The sequence below is a fragment of the Chiloscyllium plagiosum genome, unplaced genomic scaffold, assembly GCF_037043375.1.
Source record: "Chiloscyllium plagiosum isolate Xiang-an unplaced genomic scaffold, Cpla_swu_hap1 HiC_scaffold_26, whole genome shotgun sequence".
Taxonomy (NCBI): domain Eukaryota; kingdom Metazoa; phylum Chordata; class Chondrichthyes; order Orectolobiformes; family Hemiscylliidae; genus Chiloscyllium; species Chiloscyllium plagiosum.
Genome location: NW_028270164.1, coordinates 57,620,587 through 57,641,571, shown reverse-complemented (window position 1 = coordinate 57,641,571; position 20,985 = coordinate 57,620,587). Strand labels below are relative to the sequence as shown.

The 20,985-nt window shown below is 43.5% G+C and overlaps 1 protein-coding gene across 12 annotated transcripts in view; it reads left to right on the top strand.

Annotated features, from left to right (window-relative positions):
- The window catches only part of LOC122563336 (DNA damage-regulated autophagy modulator protein 2), a 116,848-nt gene that overhangs the window by 57,400 nt on the left and 38,463 nt on the right, over nucleotides 1–20,985 (top strand). For all 12 annotated transcript variants that reach the window (XR_015750973.1, XR_015750974.1, XR_015750972.1 and 9 more), the window contains 2 exons: nucleotides 1,363–1,505; nucleotides 19,879–20,056. Coding sequence is in view for 9 of the 12 variants with exons in the window: in XM_087973769.1 (XP_087829895.1) it covers nucleotides 1,363–1,505; nucleotides 19,879–20,056 (321 nt within the window). In the remaining 3 variants the exon portion in view is untranslated. The remainder of the gene's footprint in view (nucleotides 1–1,362; nucleotides 1,506–19,878; nucleotides 20,057–20,985) is intronic.

The following is a 20,985-nucleotide window of genomic DNA, read 5'->3' as shown; positions in this document are numbered from 1 at the left end:
TTGGAAAGTCAAATCAAGGTAGGAGTTTCATGGTGAATGGTAGAGCCTTAGAGTGTAGTGGAACAGAGGGACCTTGGAGCTCAGGTGAAAGTGGAGTCCCAGGTAGACAGGGCAGTGAAGAAGGCTGTTGGCACACTGGCCTTCATCAGTCAGGGCATTGAGTATAGAAGTTGGGAAGTAATGTTGTAGTTTTACAGGATGTTCGTGAGGCCACACTTGTTATAGGAAGGATGTTATTAAACTGGAAAGAATGCAGAAGAAATTTACAAGGATATTGCCAGGACTCAAGGGTCTGAGTTATAGGGAGAGGTTGGACAAACTGGGACATTCTAGAGTGTAGGAGACTGAGGGGGGATCTTATAGAAGTGTATAAGATCATGAGAGGCATGGATAGAGTGAATGCACAGTCTTTTTCCCAGGGTTGGAGAATTGAGGACTAGAGGGCATCACTTTAAGGTTAGAGGGGAAAGAATAAAAAGGAAACTAGAGGGCAACTTGTTTGCATGGAGAGTGGTTTGCATGTGTAAATTACCAGGTTGAGGTGGGTACATTAACGATTAAAAGCCATTTGGACAAATACATGGATCGGAAAGGTTTAGAAGGATGTGGGCCAATTACAGGGAAATGGGTTACTGTGGACTGACAGTTTGGTCGGCTGCCTCCGTGCTGTAGGACTCTGACTCTCTATGACTCTAAGTCCAAGCCTATCCAGCCCTCTCCTTATAAATCAAACACCCACACCCGGCAATATCCTAGTAAATCTCTTCTAAACTGTCTGAACTTAATAATACCCTTCCTATCACGAGCCGATCATAAACAAACGCTGTGCTCCAGAAGAGGCCTCCCCAATATCCTGTACAACCTCAACATAACGTCCCAACTCTGATTCAAAGAACTGAGCAATGAAGGCAGGTGTGCTAAATGCTGCCGTAACCACCCTGTCTGTAGTGACACAAACGTCAAAGAATGATGTATCTGAACCCCCAGGTTTGTCATTCAATAAGATCATAGCTGACCTGATCTTAACCTCTGCTCTATATTCCTGCATATCCCCAATTAACGTTTCATCCCCTTGGTCATCCCTACCTCTGCCTTAAAAATATTTAAAGATTTTGCATCCTCTGCCTTTTGGGGAAGGGATTTCCAAATATTCATAAACCTCAGAGGAAAAAAAAAGGTTTCCTCATTGCTATGTATTTTTAAGTACCAATAATGGGATTTAAACTAATATTCTGTGGCTTAATTCAGGCTTCTGGATGACTAACTCGGCAACCTAACCACCTCACCACTGTACTTGAATGCACTTTGCCTCTTGAATTTTGCAGTTTGCCCTTGGATGTCTCTTGTTCTCTTCCTTTGCAGGTTTGGTGACAATGTATGTACGATACAAACAGGTAGAGGCTCTAACCCAGGAGGAGGAACGCATCATCGTCCGACTGAATAGGATAGGCCTGTCACTGGGCCTCATCAGCTGCCTGGGGCTCTGCATCGTAGCAAACTTCCAGGTAAAGGTTCCTGTGTGGTTTCTGAGCAGAGTGATGACCAAGAGAAAGGGAAGTGGTGGAGTGATTGGTTAATCTTCTTCCGTTTTTAACTAAGTGGAGTTAGTCCAGTTTAAAAATTCCAGTTTGTAACTGGAGAAACCTCTCTGGGATTTCTCCCACAAGGGCAATAAGTTCCAGACTCTTTGTTTTCTGCACTGTCTACATCAAACGTTCCTAGGACAGGGACAGTATGGAGTTAGATACAGTGTAAAGCATTGTCTACTAATTTAACCAGAAAGTAAAGGTACCTCAAACTATTTTAAGCTGAAAGTAAAGCTTACTCTAATTTTTTTACCCTGAAAGTAAAACTTTCTGTATTCTTTGAAACTGAAAGTAAAGCTCACTCAAAACTGTCCCCATCAAATGCTCCCAGGACAAGTACAGTATGGTGTTAGGCCCAGAGTAAAGCTACCTCTACTCTTTAAAGTATAGCTTTCTCTATGCTGTCCTCATCAAACACTCCTAGGAAAGGTACTGTGCAGTGTTAGGTACAGAGTAAAAGCTGCCTCTATTTTATTTTCTTTTTAAACTGAAAGTAAAGCTTTCTCAATACTGTCCCCATCATACCCCCTCAGGACAGGGACAGTGCAGGGTTAGACACAGAGTAAAGCTGCCATTAAACACTCCCAGGACAGGGACAGCAGGTTGTTTCAGCTTGCAAAGAATACTTGCTGCAATGGGGGGACTACTGGTTCCTGTCAGTAGCTAACAAATCTATGGTGTTATGTTCGTGATGGCCCAGTCACTGTGTTGAAAGCATTCACGTATCACAGTGGTATCAAGCACATTCACTTCACTCATCCACAGCCTTTAACCTTTAGCTCTTTGCTTTTAATTGGCAGTCATTCATGTATTGGTGTAAACAGGTAAATCCTCATCTTTTTCATTAGATATCCCTGAGGATTGCTTCCTAAGATTTAATACTGCTCAATTATTCCTACTGATCACATTGACTATTCATTGAGTGCTCATCCTTCAGCCTTTGGTAGAGTTTGTTTTGTTTAGCCTGGCCAAACCACTTTGTGATGTGTAAGGTAGACGGAGGTTCTGAAAGGTTCTGTATAAATGCCAGTTCTTTCTAATAAAGCTTTGAGACAGAGGAGTGAATTCTTCACCTGATAATGCAAATTATAGGACAGGAGTAAAACTATGAAACAATCAGCCAGGGGATTGAATCATCATTACCTGGTTCCACAAACAATTGTACATCAGTATTAGCTTACCTAGTGCTACACCTCTCAGTAATCATTGCCCTTGGCCCACAGTATTGACCAGAGCTGCAATCGACCAATATGCTCTCCAAGTTAACAACCGATCTAACAGCTTGATTGAAATTCTTGCACTATTGCAAGGCTATGTAAAATATTGTACATTGTCAGTATTAGCAATTGCCCTGCAATTTGTGCAGAGTTGTGGAACTCTCTCCCACCCCTGCTGGGCTGGCTGAGCCAGTGACACCTATCATTGCAGATTGTGGCTTCCCAACGACCCTGACTTACCAACTCTGGCTGGAAATTGTGACAGAGAGAGTGAGGAGCCTGTGGAATTCTCAGTCACAGAAATCAGTTGAGGCTAAAACACTAAATGTTTTCAAGAAGGAGTTTGATATCGTTCTTGAGTCTAAAGCGTTGTGGGAGAAAGCAGGAACAGGTTGATCAGTTGTGGTCATATTGAATCCTCATCCATAGTACAGTTTAAAAACCAACCGAACTATGGATGCTGGAAATTGCTGGAAAAACTCAGCAGGTCTTGCAGCATCTTTTTGGAGAAAAAGCAGAGTTAATGTTTCGGGTCCAGTGACCTTTCCTCTGAACTCTCTATTGCTGGAAATTTTCTCACTTGTCTCCAGTACCCCTGAATGCTCGCTGCCCTTGGCCAAGCAATATTTCCATCTTTGTAATGCCCTGCCTATCAACACCAATTAAAACGTTTGCAGCCTAAATGCATGATTCTTCATGATCATTTCCAGGTAAGAAATTTTACATAGCTGAAATAAATAGTCGATCAATTCCACCTGGCCCTCGTGCCAATTACTACAATAGACGATAAATCATAGAATCCCTACAATGTGGAAACAGACCATTTGGCCCAACAAGTCCACACTGACCCTCCAAAGAGTATACCCTACCCTACAACTCCACATTTCCCATGACTAATGCACTGAACCTACTCATCCCTGAACACTATGGGCAATTTAGCATGGCCATGTCACCTAACGTGCACATCTTTGGACTGTGGGAGGAAACCAGAGCAAACCCGCGCAGACACGGGGAGAATGTGCAAACTCCACACAGACAGTTGCCTGAGGCTGGAATCGAACCTGGATCCCTGGTGCTGTGAGGCAGCAGTGCTAACCACTGAGCCAGCACGTTTTGAAGCCGTTTACAATGGTTTTTAAATGACCCAATGATATTTATGCCTTATTTGCAGCAGTATCCCAAGATTAATCTTTAATTCCAGGAGATTCCTAGCCAATCCTGGAGGTTTGGCAGTTTGATCTGTCGTGTGGTTCTGAGTTGGGGGTTGGGAAGGTGAGATTGATAAAATGGCCCGCACTTGTGCAGGAATTAACTCCCTGACCTCCTTTTGAACTGTCTGCAACCTAATGCCAATGGGAATGATGTCACTGCCAGTACACAGGAATGGGAGTTGAATTAATAGAGCACAGAAAAGGCCCTTGGGCCCATTTGAGTCTCCACCGACATAACTGCCATTAAAAGTGTACTAATCCTCATTTCCTGCACTTGTCCCATATCCTTGAACGTTATGAGATTTGAAATGCTTATCTAAATATTTTTTTTAAGTTTGTGAAGGTTTTCAACCTCCACCATCTTTCCCAGGCAGTGCATTCTAGATTCCTACCATAGGCTGAGTGAAAAAGCCATTTTCTCAAAGCCCCTCTGAAACTCCTGCCCCTTACCCTAAAACTATGCCCACTCGTGATTGACCCTTCAACCAAGGAGAACAGTTGCTCTCTAATCACTTGTCCATACCTCTCATAACCTCAGTTGTGTCTCCTCAACCTTCTCTGCTCTAAGGAAAACAATCCCAGCCTATTCTAATCTCTCTTCATAGCTCAATTTCATCATCACAGACAACACCCCAGTGAACCTCCTCTGTACCCCCCCCCCCCCCCCCCGTGCTATCACATCCTTCCTGTAGTGAGGTGACCAGAACTGCACACAGTATTAGAATTAGAATCCCTACAGTGTGCAAACAGGCCCTTTGGCCCAACAAGTCTGCACCAACCCTCAGAGTAACCCACCCAGACCCATTCCTCTACCCTATATTTACCCCTGACTAATGCACCTAACGTATACATCCCTATGGGCAATTTAGCATGGCCAATCCACCCTAACCTGCACATCTTTGGACTGTGGGAGGAAACCGGAGCACCCGGAGGAAACCCACGCAGACACGGGGAGGATGTGCAAACTCTACACAATCACCTGAGGCTGGAATCAAACTCAGGTTCCTGGTGCTGAGAGACAGCAGTGCTAACCACTGAGCCACCATGCCACCCTGCAGTACTTCAGTTATACCCTGACCAATGCTCTGTACAGCTCCAACATTACCTCCTTGTCTTATACTCTGTACCTCGACTGATGAAAACAAGTATCCCATGTGCTGCCTTAACTATCCTAAACATATGCTCTGCTGATTTCAGGATTGTGTGAATTATTACTTCAAGATCCCTCTGTTCCTCTCAGCTACTCGGTGTCCTGCCATTTATTAAATATTCCCTGATCTTGTTTCTTCTTCCAAACTGCATCACTTCAAACATAATCAGGGTTAAATACCATCTGCCACTGATCTACCTATCTGCCCAATCCATCTATATCTTCCTGTAACCTGCAAACATCTTCTTAATCACCTTATCAATCTTGGCGTTGTATGCAAATTTGCTTAACATTCCCCTCACATTTTCATCTATATCATTTATGTATATAACAAGAAGGGTCCCAGCACTGATCCTTGTGGTACACTGCTGAACACTAGCCTTCAGTCACTCAAACAGCCCTCTACCAGTATCCCTTGTGTCCTATTATGAAGCCAGTATCTGATCCATCTCCCCAAGTTTCCTTCAAGTCCATGTGCTTTAACCTTCTCAATCAGTTGGCCATATGGGACCTGCTATGAGGTCAGAGCCAGGAGGGCTTGGGAGCTGGTGTGGGGGAAAGAGAGTGGATAGGTCATACACTAAGAGCATTTCTAGGAGGCCGAGATAGGGTCTCCACTCGAAGCCCAGGGAGACAATTCTTCTCCACTCATTTGGTGCCATGTGGAGTCTCTTAATGTTCATTCTTAGAACTGTCGCAGCAATCAGACTGAGCTTCAGTATCAGTGTGCCAATCAGTCTGCATCTTTCTGGGGCTGGTGAGTCGGGGAGGGGGTGGTGTGCTCTCCCTAAATTCAGTCAGGCTGAGGGTATGGATACAAGAATGCAGCCACACCTCTCTCTGCTTCCCCCCGCCCCCCCCCAACCTCTCATTTCTGAGTTCCAAGGCAGGCTGATTTGAATGTGATCACAAGTTGGAGAGCTGTGAGGATGGATCGGGTATGTGACCTGCAATATCCTTCCTGATCAGCAGGGGAGAGTGTGGGAGCACCGTGTAAACCTCCAGTCTCTCCAATGATCAGACACTGTCTACACAGCTGACAAACCATTTAATGAATATTCAAACATCCCAGCAGCAAGTGAAGTAGGGTATCTACCTGTCACTTTTGGCCTGATTAAATACCCCTCCCAAAATCAAGCTACCCATAGAGAGGGTATTAAGTTTCACCCAGAGTTTCAGGTTGATGAGAAAGAGGTTCGTTCTCAATGAATTGATTAATGACTGTTTTCTAATTGAACCCCCACAAATGGAAACATCTCAAAATCCACCCAAACAAATCTCCTCACTTTAAAGACCGGTGTTAGGTCATCCATAATTCTTCCCAAGGGCCCCAGTTTTCCTGATATATATCCTTTTCATTCTGGTTTCTTTCTTTTAATAATCTCTTGTATATTCTCCACTTCCTATCTATTCACTCTTTTTATTGAGAAGCATTTGGAATGTAAAATACTGTGCTTTTGCCTTTAGTATCTCTTCAGATCCTGATGAATTTCAGAGACATTTTTACTTGAACTGGGAGAGAGGTAGCTGTGGGGGCATGTTTGCTTGTGAGCCCTAGATTTGGGAGGCAGGGATTTGGAAGATGGAGGAGCCTAAGGTGGGGGTCCTTTTGTCAGGTACTCAGTAGCGTTGAGAAGGAGGTTGCCAATGGGAGCCACCCCCACCTCTCAGTACTGACCTCTTTATTTTTTTCCTCCCCCTGACCCTCTGCCATCACTCACCTGTGTCTGGGTTCGTGGCAAAATCTGCATTAGCTCTTGTCCAGTGGGAAGCTCCTGTCACTTCCATTGAATGCTGTCCATTAACTCAGAATCACAGCATTGCCAGCATGCAGAATGGAGGCATTTTGGCCTATTATGGTAGGCTCTCCCATTGAGCAGATCACTGCAACCAAAAGAGAAAATGCTGGAAAATCTCAGCAGATCTGGCAGCATCTGTAAGGAGAGAAAAGAGATGATATTTCGAGTCTAACTGACCCTTTGCAAAGCTTAAAAAAAGGGAGAAATAGGGAGGTATTTATACTAGGCTGAAAGAAGCAAAGGTAGCAATAAAGAGGTGACAGTGCATAGAGAGATTATCGGGAGATTAGGAGCTGTGAATGACCAAGGCTGAAGCCAGTGCTATGTGACAAAATATGTGGGGGATGGAGGGGGTGGATGGGTGAAGCAGAGGCAAAATGGAAAACAGGGGAGAAGGGTAGCAAAAGGGGGAAGAGGAGAGGAAAAAGGTGATGAGAGAGTGGGGAGTGAGAGAACGAGAGACAATCAAGAAATAAGAGTTACAGAACAGTGGAAAAAATTTTTTAAAGGATAAATGAAATAAAATTATAGAGCAGAATGAAAACAGAGGGGTCGAGATGGGATAATCATCTGAAGTTGTTGAATTCAGTGTTGAGACCGGCCGGCTGTAACGGGCCTAGTCGGAAGATGAGATGCTGTCCCTCCAGTTTGCGTTGAGCTTCACTGGAACATTGCAGCAGGCCCAGGACAGACATGTGGGCATGGGAGCAGGATTGTGTGTTGAAGTGACAAGCCACGGGAAGGTCCGGGACCTGATTGCGTACAGACCAAAGGTGCTCAGCAAAGCGATTGCCCAGTCAGCGTTTTATCTCTCCGATATAGAGGAGACCACATTGGGAGCAACGAATGCAATAGACCAAATTGAAAGAGGTACAAGTGAAACTGCCATTTCTGTGCCTTCTCTTTGCAAACCTGCACACTCTTCATTTTCAAATATTCATCTCACTCCCTTTTGAATGCTTCAGTTGAACCTGTCTCCACCGCAGTCTCAGGCAATACATTCCAGACGCTATCCACTCATATAGAATAGTTATTTTCTTATATTATTTTTGCTTTGTTTACAATTACTTTAATTCTGTTGGTTCTCATTTTTGATTCTTCCACCAACGGAACACTTCTTCCCTCCCTATACTGCTCAGATGATCATGATTTTCAACACGTCGATCAAACATCTTCCCAAATTTTTCGGCAAACAGTCCCAGCATCTTCAATCTGTCCACATCCCTGGAATTATTCAGTGAATCTTTTCTGCACTTTCTCTAATGTCTTCTACAAGTTCAACATGATCATCTTGGTCTTGTACTCTGTGCTCCTTTCAGTAGAGGGGACTTAGGGAAAATGTTTTTCTTCCATAGGGTGGCAGTGGTTAGTTGAGGTGGAAAGCTTCCTAACCTTTAAAAAGTGCTTGGGTGAGCACTTGAATTGCCATAGCAGTCAAAGCTTAGTGGGGTAAGTAGGACTTGTTTAAGTAGGAGTGTATTTTTGGCAGTACAGATTCGATGGGCTAAGACCCTCTTCAGTACTGTATGATTCTATAATTTGTAAAGACTATGCTACTGTATGCTTTGTCCTGCCACTTTTAATGACCCATGTACATACAAACCCAGGTTGCTGTGCTCACTTGGAGGAGTACCCATTACTTCACACCGTCTTTCCACATGCTTCTTACCAAAATGAATCCCGTTTCTCCACATTGAACTTCATCTGCCATTTGCCTGTCCATTCCCTTAACCTATGTTCTTTTGAAGTCCTACTTTAACCTGCACACAGTTCACAACATTAACGAATTTTGTATCCTCTACAAATTTTGAAATTATGCCCTGTACACTGAGGTCTCTGCACGAAAACTGGGAGTTGTAACACCAACCACTGGCGATCTAAACCTTTCTCCAGAGAGGAAAATATCCATGAACCACTAGTCCTGTCACTCAGCCATTGTCGTATCTCCATTCATAGATGCTGCCAGACCTGTTGAACATTAAGTTGTGCAGGAAGTGAGTCCATCTGTAGCTCCCGGTTAACCAGGTTTTGTAGCTGGCACTGAGAGTAAATTCACTGTGGAGCATCCACTATGCTGAGCTGATTCAGTGAGGTGGTCACACCACAGGTGCAGATAGAAATGGCATGGGTGACCACCAGGCAGAGTAGAGGCAGGCAGGTAGTGCAGGTGTCCCCTGTGATTGCTCCCCTTTTCAATATATAAACTGCTGGGGGGATGACTATGCAGGGGGAAAACGGTGGGAGACATCTTTGTGGCACTATGGGTGGGTCTGCTGCACAAGAGGGGAGGAAGAACAACAGCAGGCTATAGTGGTAGGAGCTTCAATTGAAGGGAAACAGGCGGGTGTTTCTGCAGCCAGAGTCTCACTGTGCCTCCCCAGTGCTAGGGTCATGGATGTCACTGAGGAGAAAGTGAGGTCTGCAGACGCTGGAGATCAAAGCTGAAACTTTATTGCTGAAACGTTTCGGGCACATGCCCTTCTTCAGGAATGAGCAGAGAGTGCTCATTCCTGAAGAAGGGCATGTGCCCGAAACGTCGAATCTTCTGTTCCCTAGATGCTGCCTGACCTGCTGTGCTGTTCCAGCAATAAAGTTTCAGTCATGGATGTCACTGAATGGCCGCGGGACAACCTGAAAGGAGAGAGCAAACAGACTAAGATCATGGTACATATTGGTACTAATGACAGTTAGAGAAATTGATGAGGTCCTGAAACAGAACTTAAGGAGCTAGGAAGTAGATTAAAGAACAGAAGCCAAAGGGTAGTTATCTCTGGATTACTTCTACTATGTTTGAGTGAATATCAGAAAAGGAGGTTAGTCCAGATAAATGTGTGCCTGAAGAGATGGTGCAGGAGGGAGAACTTTAGATTTCTGGGAGATTTGGACTGTATTTGGAGGTTGTGGGACCTGTACAAGTCAGATGGGTTCCAACTGAACCAACATTCTTGTAGGGAGGTTTGCTAGTGCTTTTAGGGAGGGTTTAAACTTATTTGCTAGGGGGTGGGATCCAGAGAGAATGTTCAGCGAGGGGAGATGAGTGGCAGCAAGTGAGTCAAGGAGGCATCAACATTACAGGCCAGTTAAGACCCATGGGAGTTTGGCAAGATTGGATGGTATTTAATGCAAGAGTCTGATGAAGAAGACAGATGAGTTGAGAGCACAAATTAAAATGTATGATGTCATTGCTGTCACCAAGATATAGTTAAGAAGTTTTGCAGCTCAATATTCCAGGATATAGGGTCTTCAATTGACACGGGAAAGGAAATAAACAGCAGGTGTCACACTTTTTTGACCAGGGAATCTCTTACAGCAGTTAGGAGGGGTGGCATCTTGGAAGGATCCTCAAATGAAGCAATATGGATAGAAGTTAAAAGCCAAATAAGAGCAATCACATTGGGAGTGTACTGTAGGCCCCTGATGAGCTGATGGAAATAGAAAAGCAAATGTCAGGGAAGCCTGAAAGTAAAAAGGTAGCAAGGCAGGGGATTTTAACCTCCCCAACATTAACTGGTGTAGTCATAGTGTGAAAGGTTTGGAGGGAGAGGATTTCTTAGAATACATCCAGGACTTTGACATGCTGGTGTTGGACTGGGGTGTACAAACTTAAAAATCGCACAACACCAGATTATAGTCCAACAGGTTTAATTGGAAGCACTAGCTTTCGGAGCGCTGCTCCTTCATCAGGTGGTTGTGAAGGAGCAGCGCTCCGAAAGCTAGTGCTTCCAAATAAACCTGTTGGACTATAATCTGGTGTTGTGTGATTTTTAACTTTGTACATCCAGGACAGCTTTTTAAGCCAGTACATAGAAACCCCTGCATTAGAGGGAGCGGTACTGTACTTAATTTTATGTAACAAAGTTGAGCAAGTGGTTGAAGTTTCAGTGGGGGAGCATAATATCTCCCTCCCTCCTTCCCTCCCCCATCGGTTTCTCTCCGTCTGTCTGTCTGCTGTGTCCCCGTCTCTGTCTTTGTCTCTCTGCGTGAATGCTCCTGTCCATGGTGAAGTATCCATTTGTTTCTCTGACAGGACCTATTCTAACCCAGCATGAAGATGATGCCAATCACCACAAGCCAACTCCCTGTTGAAGTGAAAATGTTTTAGAATTTTTTCAGGAATTTGAGAGATGCCAAAGGGCAGGCATGATCTGCTTGCTTTCAAACGCTATATAATACATAACCAAGGGACCCAAATCATCATCATGTGTGATGTGCCCAAACCCGTTCTTTGTGTTCAACCGTAAAAGGATTCATGTTTGCTACTTCAAGCTGAAAATGATACGAGATTTAGAGGATGAAGAGATTACATTACATGGTCTGCCTTTTGACCAAAGAGTAGATGTACTTTTCTCTTTCTTTGAAGAAAATAATAAGGGGAATTTCAAGAGTATTTCTCATGACCTCTGAATGCCCGGAATGTCTTTAAGCCTAACATATAATTTTGGAATGTAGTCATTGTTTGTAATGTGACAAATGTGGTTTGATGCATAACAAGCTGTTGTTTGGGCAGTGAGATTGTGGCCAGATAACTTGCGATGGGTGTTGGTTGAGAGATAAATATTGCTTCAAGAACATAGATTTTAAGCTGATTGGTATAACAACCACAGGCAACATGAGGGAACATCTTTACTCCACAAGAGTAGTTTGGGTTTAGAATATGCTGCATGATAAAGCAGTGGGTACTGATGCAATAACTGCATTCAGAGGGTATTGTGTCTGTGGGTGAAAGCAGAATGTTTGGAGGGTAAATGGGGGGATCCTGGGATTGGGACTGACTGGATTGTTCTTTGAAAGAGCTCGCGCAGTCAGAATGCCTGAACAGCCTCCTCCTTGCCTGTATTCTTCTAATTTATGAATGCTATGCGAGCTGATTTCTCCATGAGAAGGTCAGGGGTGGTTGGAGGGTGAGGGTCAGGTGGTGCTGAATGTTTGTGGATTTGACCCTCCAGCCACTATCAGAAGAATCAAGCTCTGGCGTGGGAACAGAGTTAGAACAACCTTGTGGCATCCAGTGTTATGACCCAATTGGGAAGACTTCACCAATAATCGAGCCCTATATTTTCACAAAATCTGTAACTGCCCATTTCAACCACCAAGATAATCAATTTGTTGAACTGACTGCTATTCAGGATAAAAGCAGTTCACATCAGATGTCATGAAAAATTGAAAAATAATTAATTGTCTTTGTTGAGAAAAAGCACAGATTTCTCTATTTAGGTTAGATTCCCTACAGTATGGAAACAGGCCATTTGGCCCAACATGTCCACACTGACCCTCTGAAGAGTAACCCACCCAGACCCATTCCCCTACCCTATCTTTACCTTGACTAATGCACCTAACACTCTACGGGCAATTTAGCATGACTAATTCACCTGACCTGCACATCTTTGGACTGTGGGAGGAAGCTGGAGCACCCGGACGAAACCCACGCAGACACTGGGATAATGTGCAAACTCCACATAGACAGTCACCTGAGTAAGGAATCGAACCTGGGTCTCCGGCGCTGAGGCAGCAGTGCTAACCATTGAGCTACTGTGCTGCCCAGCACGGTGTTAAACTTATTAAAGAAATGTTTACTAATCAACCGCGATGTCGCCCAAGTTATATGCCTATAAACACCAAATTCATAAATAAAATACATAGAGACTCATTCACAAATAAAACAGACTAAAGCTTGATGACTTAGGAGCAGGAATAGGCAATTCAGTTCCTCAAGCCTGCTCTGCCATTTAATACAATCAGGGCTGATCTTGCCTCATCCTCAACTTCACTTTCCCACCTGCTCTCCATAACCCTTCAACCCATTACTAATTTAAAATCTGTCTATCTCCTTAAATTTACTCAATGTCCCAGCGTTCAGTGCACTCTGAGATGGTGCAATCCACAGATTCACGACCCTTTGAGAGAATCCCTGCATCCAAGTCATTAATATAGGTTGTAAAGATTTGGGGTCTGAGGTCCAAACCTTGTGGTACCCCATTAGTCACAGCTTGCCAACCAGAACAAGTATAGATAGGAGTGGAGCTGGGAAAAGCACAACCAGTTAAGCAGCATCAGAGGAGAAGGGGAGTCGACGTTTTGGGTTTCTGTTGGTGACTCAATTTTCTATCCAGCTAATAAACTAACCTTGACTTCATGTGATATTGCCATGTATGCTAACCATTTGGGTGGCACCTTATCAAATGCCTTCAGGAAGGGCAGATATATTACATCAACAGGATCCCCATTATCCACTTTGCATGTTACATTTTGAAGAGCTCTAGCAAATTAGTCAAACATGATTTATTCTTCTTAAAACCATGCTGACTCTGGTGGATTGGGTTTTGACTTTCCAAATATCCTATTATTACTTCCCTAATAATGGATTCTAACAATTTCTCAACCACACATACTAAACTAACTGGAGTGTAGTTTCTCTCCTTCTGCCTCCTTGCCCTTTCTGAATAAGGTGTTATATTAGCAGTTTTCCAATCCACCAGAATCTTTCCCACATCCAGAGAGTTTTGGAATGTTATAACCAATGGACCCATTACCTCTGCTGCTGCTGCTTCCTTAAAGGCCCAGGATGTATACTATCAGGCCCCAGGGACTTGTCTGCCTTCAGTCTCAATAGTTTGCTAAGTATTTGGCAGGTGGTGAAGTAAGGCAGCATGGTGGCTCAGCGGTTGGCCCTTCTACCTCAAAACGCCAGGGACCTGGGTTCAGTTCTACCCTTGGGCGATTGTCTGTGCAGAGATGCACGTTCTCCTCTGTCTGCGTGAGTTTACACTGGGTGGTCCGCTTTCCTTCCACTGTCCAAAGAGAGGCAGATATTTTACACCAGGATGGTTAGCATGTGGAATGAACTTCCTGAGGACATGGTTGATGCTAGTACAATTACAACATTTAAAAGACACTTGGATACTTCGGTGCATAGGAAAGGTCTGCTCATGGGCCATATCCCCCCAAACAGGTGGGACTAGTTTAGTTTGCGATTACGTTCGGCACGGACTGGTTGGACTGCAGGGGTCTGTTTCATGCTGTATGACTCTATGTGCAGGGTAGGTGGATTGGCCATGCTAAATCGCCCATAGTGTCCAGGGATGTGCAGGCTCGGTGGATTAGCCTGGGAAATGCAGAGTTACACAAATAGGTGGGTCTGGATGGGTTACTCTTTTGGAGGGTTGGTGGCTTGCTTCCACTCTGTCGGGACTCGTTGATGCTTTTTTCTCTGGTTATGATGATTGACCTAAGCTCCTCCCTGTCTATAACCTGCATTACCTGTTACTGTTGCAATGGTACGAGTGTCCTCCACTGTGAAAAACTGAAGCAAAATATTAATCTAGTGACTCTGCCATTTCAGTGTTCTCCACTATTAACTCCCCACTCTCAATCTCCAAGTGACTAACATTCACTTTAGCTATTTTCTTCCTTTTTTATAAACTTATGGCAGCTTTTACTATCTTTTTGTGCTAGTTTTCCTTCATAATTTACCTTACTCTTTTTATTGTTTGTTCAGTAACCCTGTGTTGATCTTTAAATGTTTTTCAATCTTCCAGCCTGTCACACGCCTTTATAAACCTCTATAAGGTCACCCCTCAGCCTCCGACGCTCCAGGGAAAACAGCCCCAGCCTGTTCAGCCTCTCCTGATAGCTCAAATCCTCCAACCCTGGCAACATCCTTGTAAATCTTTTCTGAACCCTTTCAAGTTCTGATAGGAGGGAGACTGGAATTGGACACACTATTCCAAAAGTGGCCTAACTAATGTCCTGTACAGCTGCAACATGACCTCCCAGATCCTATACTCAATGCTCTGTCCAATAAAGAAAGCCTACCCAAATGCCACCTTCACTATCCTATCTACCTGCAACTCCACTTTCAAGGAACCATGAACCTGCACTCCAAGGTCTCTTTGTTCTTTTGATTTTTGGCAGTGATTTCTGTAGAAAGTTAGTTGCTCATCAGTTTGAGAGTTGAATGGCTGAACTAGTCTTTTTCTTTTATTAGAATTCTTTCACACTTCTTGGTGTTTTTCTCTTTTCACTCACCAAGAGATATTTTCTGTTTGCTGGGTCTTGTCTCTGTCTGCATTGCCCTCTCACAAGTGTGCAGCAGACTGCAGATGGACCAATCCAAGGGCTGTAAGCAGGCAGCTTTTTTTTTACTAACCCTGCATCCTTCTGATTCTTAATAATCCTACCAGTGGAAATATGTTCTCTTTATTTACTCGATCAACATCCTCCTCAACTCGAGCACCGTTTACCTCAGTGAAACCTTGCCAACTTGCCTTTGGAAGTTTGGTGAAATTCTTATTGACATTCTAGTTCTTTGAGTAAAGATTGTACTAGGGATGGCTGCACGCCTTGTTCAAGATTGGTCCATTAAGAATGACTTGCATTACAAATACTGCAAAAAATCCATGGACAAGAATAACCACAAAAAAGTAGTCATGATTTGGAGATGCCGGTGTTGGACTGGGGTGTACAAAGTTAAAAATCACACAACACCAGGTTATAGTCCAACAGGTTTAATTGGAAGCACACTAGCTTTCAGAGCGCTGCTTCATCATCAGGTCATAGTGATGAAGGAGCGTCGCTCCGAAAGCTAGTGTGCTTCCAATTAAACCTGTTGGACTATAACCTGGTGTTGTGATTTTTAAACTTTACACAAAAAAGTAGCTAACTGAATTTTCAGACTTGAGATTTTGATTTGAAATGATGTGCATATTATTCGTCAACAATTACTTTTCATAACTGCTTTTAAAAAGGAAAAGAATGGATTCACCTATTCCATGCCACGTGTTCAGTCAGCAGAGACATGTTACATTTCATTCATAGAATCCCTACAGTGTGGAAACAGGCCACTGACCCAATAGGTCCACACCAACCCTCCAAAGAGTAACCCACCCAGACCCATTCCCCTACCCTATTACTTTGCATTTACTCCTGACTAATGCACCTAACCCACACATCTCTGAACACTATAGGCAATTTAGCAAGGCCAATTCATATAACCAGCGCATCTTTGGACTGTGGGTAGAAACCGGAGCACCCGGAGGAAATGCATGCAGACGCAGGGCGAATGTGCAAACTCCACACAGTCGCCTGAGAATCTGAAGATTCTGATAAGATATACATACATTTGGAAAGGCAGGGTTTGATTAGGAATAGTCAACATGGCTTTGTGAGTGGGAGATCATACCCCACAAATTTGTTAGAGTTCTTTGATGAAGTGACCAGGAAGGTTGACGAGGGGGATGTAGTCTATATAGAACATAGAACAATACAGCGCAGTACAGGACCTTCGGCCCTCTATGTTGCGCCAACCTGTGAAACCGATCTGAAGCCCATCTAACCCACACTCTTCCATTTTCATCTCTGTATTTATTCAATGACCATTTAAATGCCCTTAAAGTTGGTGAGTCTATTGCTGTTACAGGCAGGCATTCCACATCCTTACTACTCTGAGTAAAGAAACTACCTCTGACATCTGTCCTATATCTATCACTCCTCAGTTTAAAGCAATGTCCCCTCATGCTAGCCATCACCATCTGAGGAATATAGCTCTCACTCTCCACCCTACCAAATCCTCTGATCATCTTGCATGCCTCTATTAAGTTACCTCTTAACCTTCTCGCTAATGAAAACAGCCTCAAGTCCCTCAGCCTTCCCTCATAAGACCTTTCCTCCATACCAGGCAACTTCTTGGTAAATCTCCTCTGCACCCTTTCCAAAGCTTCCACATCTTTCCTATAATGCAGTGAACAGAACTGTACACATGAGAGTTTAGTACAGCTGCAATATGACCTCATGGCTCTGAAACTCAATCTATCTATCAATGAAAGCTGACACCCCATATGCCTCGTTAACAACTCTATTAACCTGGGTGGCAACTTTCATGAATCTATACACTTGGACACTGAGATTTCTCTGTTCATCCACGCTACCAAGAATCTTACCGTTAGCCCACTACTCTCTATTTCTATTACTCCTTCCAAAGTGAATCACCTCACACTTTTCCATGTTAAACTCCATTTGCCACCTCTCTGCCAACTCTACAGCTTATCTATGTCCCTATGTAACCTGCAACATCCTTCCACACTGTCTACCAACCTTAGTCATCCACAAATTTACTAATCCATCCTTCTACACCCTTATCCAGGTCAGTAATAAAAATGACAAACAGCAGTGCCACCAAAACAGATCCTTGCAGTACACCACTTGTAACTGAATGCCAGGATGAACATTTCCCATCAACCATCACCCTCTGTCTTCTTTCAGCTAGCCAATTTCTGATCCAAACTGCTAAATCACCCTCAATCTCATGCCTTTATATTTTCTGCAGTAGCCTACGGTGGGGAACCTTATCAGATGCTTTACTGAAGTCCATATACACCACATCAACTGCTTTACCCTCATCCACCTGTTTGGTCACTTTCTCAAAGAACTCAAGAAGGTTTGTGAGGCACAACCTACCCTTCACAAAACCATGTTGACTATCCCTAATCATATGGATTTCTAGAAGTCTTTGATAAGGTTTCACAAAGTAGGCTGCTCTGGAAGTTTAGATGACAGACCAGCAGGAGGCTGGAAGAACACAGCAAGCCAGGCAACATCAGGAGGTAGAGAAGTCAACGTTTCAAATCCTGAAGAAATGTTGACTTCTCCACTTCCTGATGCTGCCTTGCTGGCTGTGTTCTTCCAGCCTCCTGCTGGTCTACCTTGGATTCCAGCATCTGCAGTTTCTTTTTGTCTCTGGAAGATTAGTTCACATGGAATCCAGGCAGAGCTGGCTAATTGGATACACAATTGGCTTGATGGTAGGAAGCAAAAGGTGATAATGGAAGAATCCTTGTTGACTGGAGGCCTGTGACTAGTGGAGTGCCCCAGGAATTGGTGCTGGGCCCATTGCTGTTATCTATTGTTACAACATGGGGTAACCCCCTCCTGCCTAATTTAAACTGCAACACAGAAAAGATTTATCCTGTGCAGTAATCTGTGAAAATTTGAGAGGCCAAGAATTACTTTAAGAAATAAAATTGTTAATTTTTACTTTATTAATTATTCTGTTATATTCTAGCTAACCACTATTTACAATTCCTTCCTCTAACCTATCTTTTACTTTCCCTTCTGTAATATTAGTCTGGTAAAACCCCCAATTAAGATTTACCAAAATTCAAATCTTCAAAACTAGCCAGATGTCGAATCTTCTCTTTATATCTTCCTTTATCATCTTTTCTTCTTCTTAAGGATTTCTGTTTCACAGGTTACTAATTGATAAAGGTACCTTTTAAGTGTTTTTCTCTGGGCAGTCTGCAAATGCTGGTGGATTGGCAGTTGTTCTCCCAACTGCTCATTTTTCCCCAGTCTTATACTCCCAAAGCATCGGATTGTGTCATTGGCTCTTAATATTGTCAATGTACTAAATTCAAACTTGATTGGAGTTTTGGTATTTTGGGGGGGTATAATTTAAACTGATTGGCCGAATTCAAATTTGTTTTGTCGTCTCCAGGCAACCAACTAATAGAGTTGCTCGACCAAATGTTACGTTATATCTTGTTCAGAACACTTGGTGCTGTCAGGTAGTTCTGCTAGCTTTTAACTCTTTAAGTTACAATATACCCACATCTTCATAACACTATATCAATGAGGATGAGAATGTACAAGGCATGATAAATAAGTTTGCAGATGAGACTAGTTGAAACTTTATTGCTGGAACAGCACAGCAGGTCAGGCAGCATCCAGGGAACAGGAGATTCGACGTTTCGGGCACAGGCCCTTCTTCTTTCGGCCTGTGCCCGAAACGTCGAATCTCCTGTTCCCTGGATGCTGCCTGACCTGCTGTGCTGTTCCAGCAATAAAGTTTCAACTTTGATCTCCAGCATCTGCAGACCTCACTTTCTCCTTGCAGATGAGACTAAAATTGGCGGTATCGTGGACAATGAGGAAGGTTCTCCGAAATTACAGCAGGCCCTTGATCAGCTGGGGAAGTGGGCTGTGAGTGCAAGATCTGAAAATGTGTTGCTGGAAAAGTGCAGCAGGTCAGGCAGCATCCAAGGAACAAGAGAATCGACGTTTCGGGCATAAGCCCTTCTTCCTGTGAGTGCAAGATGAAAGCATCAACTCTTGGCTCCTTTTAGCAATATTCAGCTATCCCATTGAAATCGGGCCAGTTTCAAAACTGAAATAAAAACAGAAAATTCTGGGGAAACTCAGCAGATGAGGCAGCATCTGTGGAGAGAGAAACAGAATTAACTTTTCAAGTGTGATATGACTCCCCTTCAGAACTGAAGGGGGCTGAAAAAGGATGCTTTGTTTAATGTTGTTAATGAATCAGGAGGAGTGTTTGGAAAAGTTGGTAAAGGTGTCTGCCTGGAGAAAAATACAAAGGGAATTCTAATAGAAATAGAGGAGCGATATAGATGAAGGATAGGTATTAATGGGAGGTGAAATTAGGCCAAACCTGTTGACGGGAGTTCTATGTAAACAGATGTTGGGGAAGGGGTTGTAATTGAAATTGTGATCTGATTGTGTTCATGTGCTGAAGTTGTTGAACTCCATGTTGAGTGCTGAAGGTTATAAAGTGAAAACTTTCTCCAGCTTAGTTTGAGCTTCACTGGAACACAACGGGAGGTTTAGGACAGAAATGTTCGATAACCGCACTGAGAAACTAGAAATATCTGTAATGCTCACCGTGTACAGACATTTCAAATAACATGTCAGATCAGACACTGAAATCCTTTAATAATATAAGGTCAAGACTGATAGAACATGAATCGGAGAAGCCGTGAACCTTAAATACTGATCACATGAGGCATGACCACAGATGATAACAAATAAAACAATTTCTTGACAATGCTGGTCACTCTGTGAGTTTGCTACTTCTATAAAGCCTCAGGTGACTCACTGTCATTGTTATTTTGTTTCTTTTTCTATTAGAAGACAACATTAATTCATGTCCATATTCTTGGTGCTGTGCTGACATTTGGAATCGGGATTATTTACCTGTTGCTGCAGACTATTATTTCCTACAAGATGCAGCCACTCATCCACGGAATCAAAATCTTCTGGATTCGGTGTGCCCTATTAACCTGGTGTACAGCGAGCAGCATCAGCAGTATCCTTCAGAACTGTCGATGTGGAAATTTGTGCACAATGACTATGTGACTGGGGAGATTGTGTGCTTTGGTAATGTACACAATCAACATCCCGGGGTTACCATTGACCAGGAACCTGAACAGGACCAGCCATATAAACACAGTGACTGCAAAAGCAATTCGGAGGCTGGGAAGCTACTAACTTTTAAAATCATAGAGACATGCTGCACAGAAACAGACCCTCCAGTCTCCCCAGTCCATGCTGAACATAATCCCACCTGTCTGCTCCTGACCCATATCCCTCCAAACTTTTCCTATTCAGGTACTTATCCAAATGTGTTCTAATGTTGCAATTGTACCCACAGCCATCACTTTCTGAAGTTCATTCCATACGCTAACTACCTTGTGTAAAAAGAAAAATGTACCTCACGTCTTTTAAATCCGGACCATTCTCATCCTCCTATGCTCTAGTGGAAAAAAATTGCAGCCTTTCTTTATTATTCAAACCTTCCATACCTGGCAAAACCCTGATAAATCTCTTCTGAACCCTCTACAGTTTAATAATATCCTTCCTATAACAGGGTGACCAGAACTGGACACAGTGTTCCAGAAGAAGCTTCACCAATGTCCTGTACAACCTCAACATGACCTCCCAACTCATATACTTAAAGAACTGAGCAATGAAGGCAAGTGTGCAAGGCCAATGCCTTGTCTACATATGACAAAGAACAAAGAACAAAAACAATTTACAGCCCAGGAACAGGCCCTTCGGCCCTCCAAGCCTGAGCCGCTCCAAATGTACTGTCTAAACCTATCGGTCAATTCCTAAGCATCTGTATCCCTCTGCTCCCCACCTACTCATGCATCTGTCCAGACGCAACTTAAATGAATCTACAGTGCCTGCCTCTACCACCTCTGCTGGCAACGCGTTCCAGGCACCTACCACCCT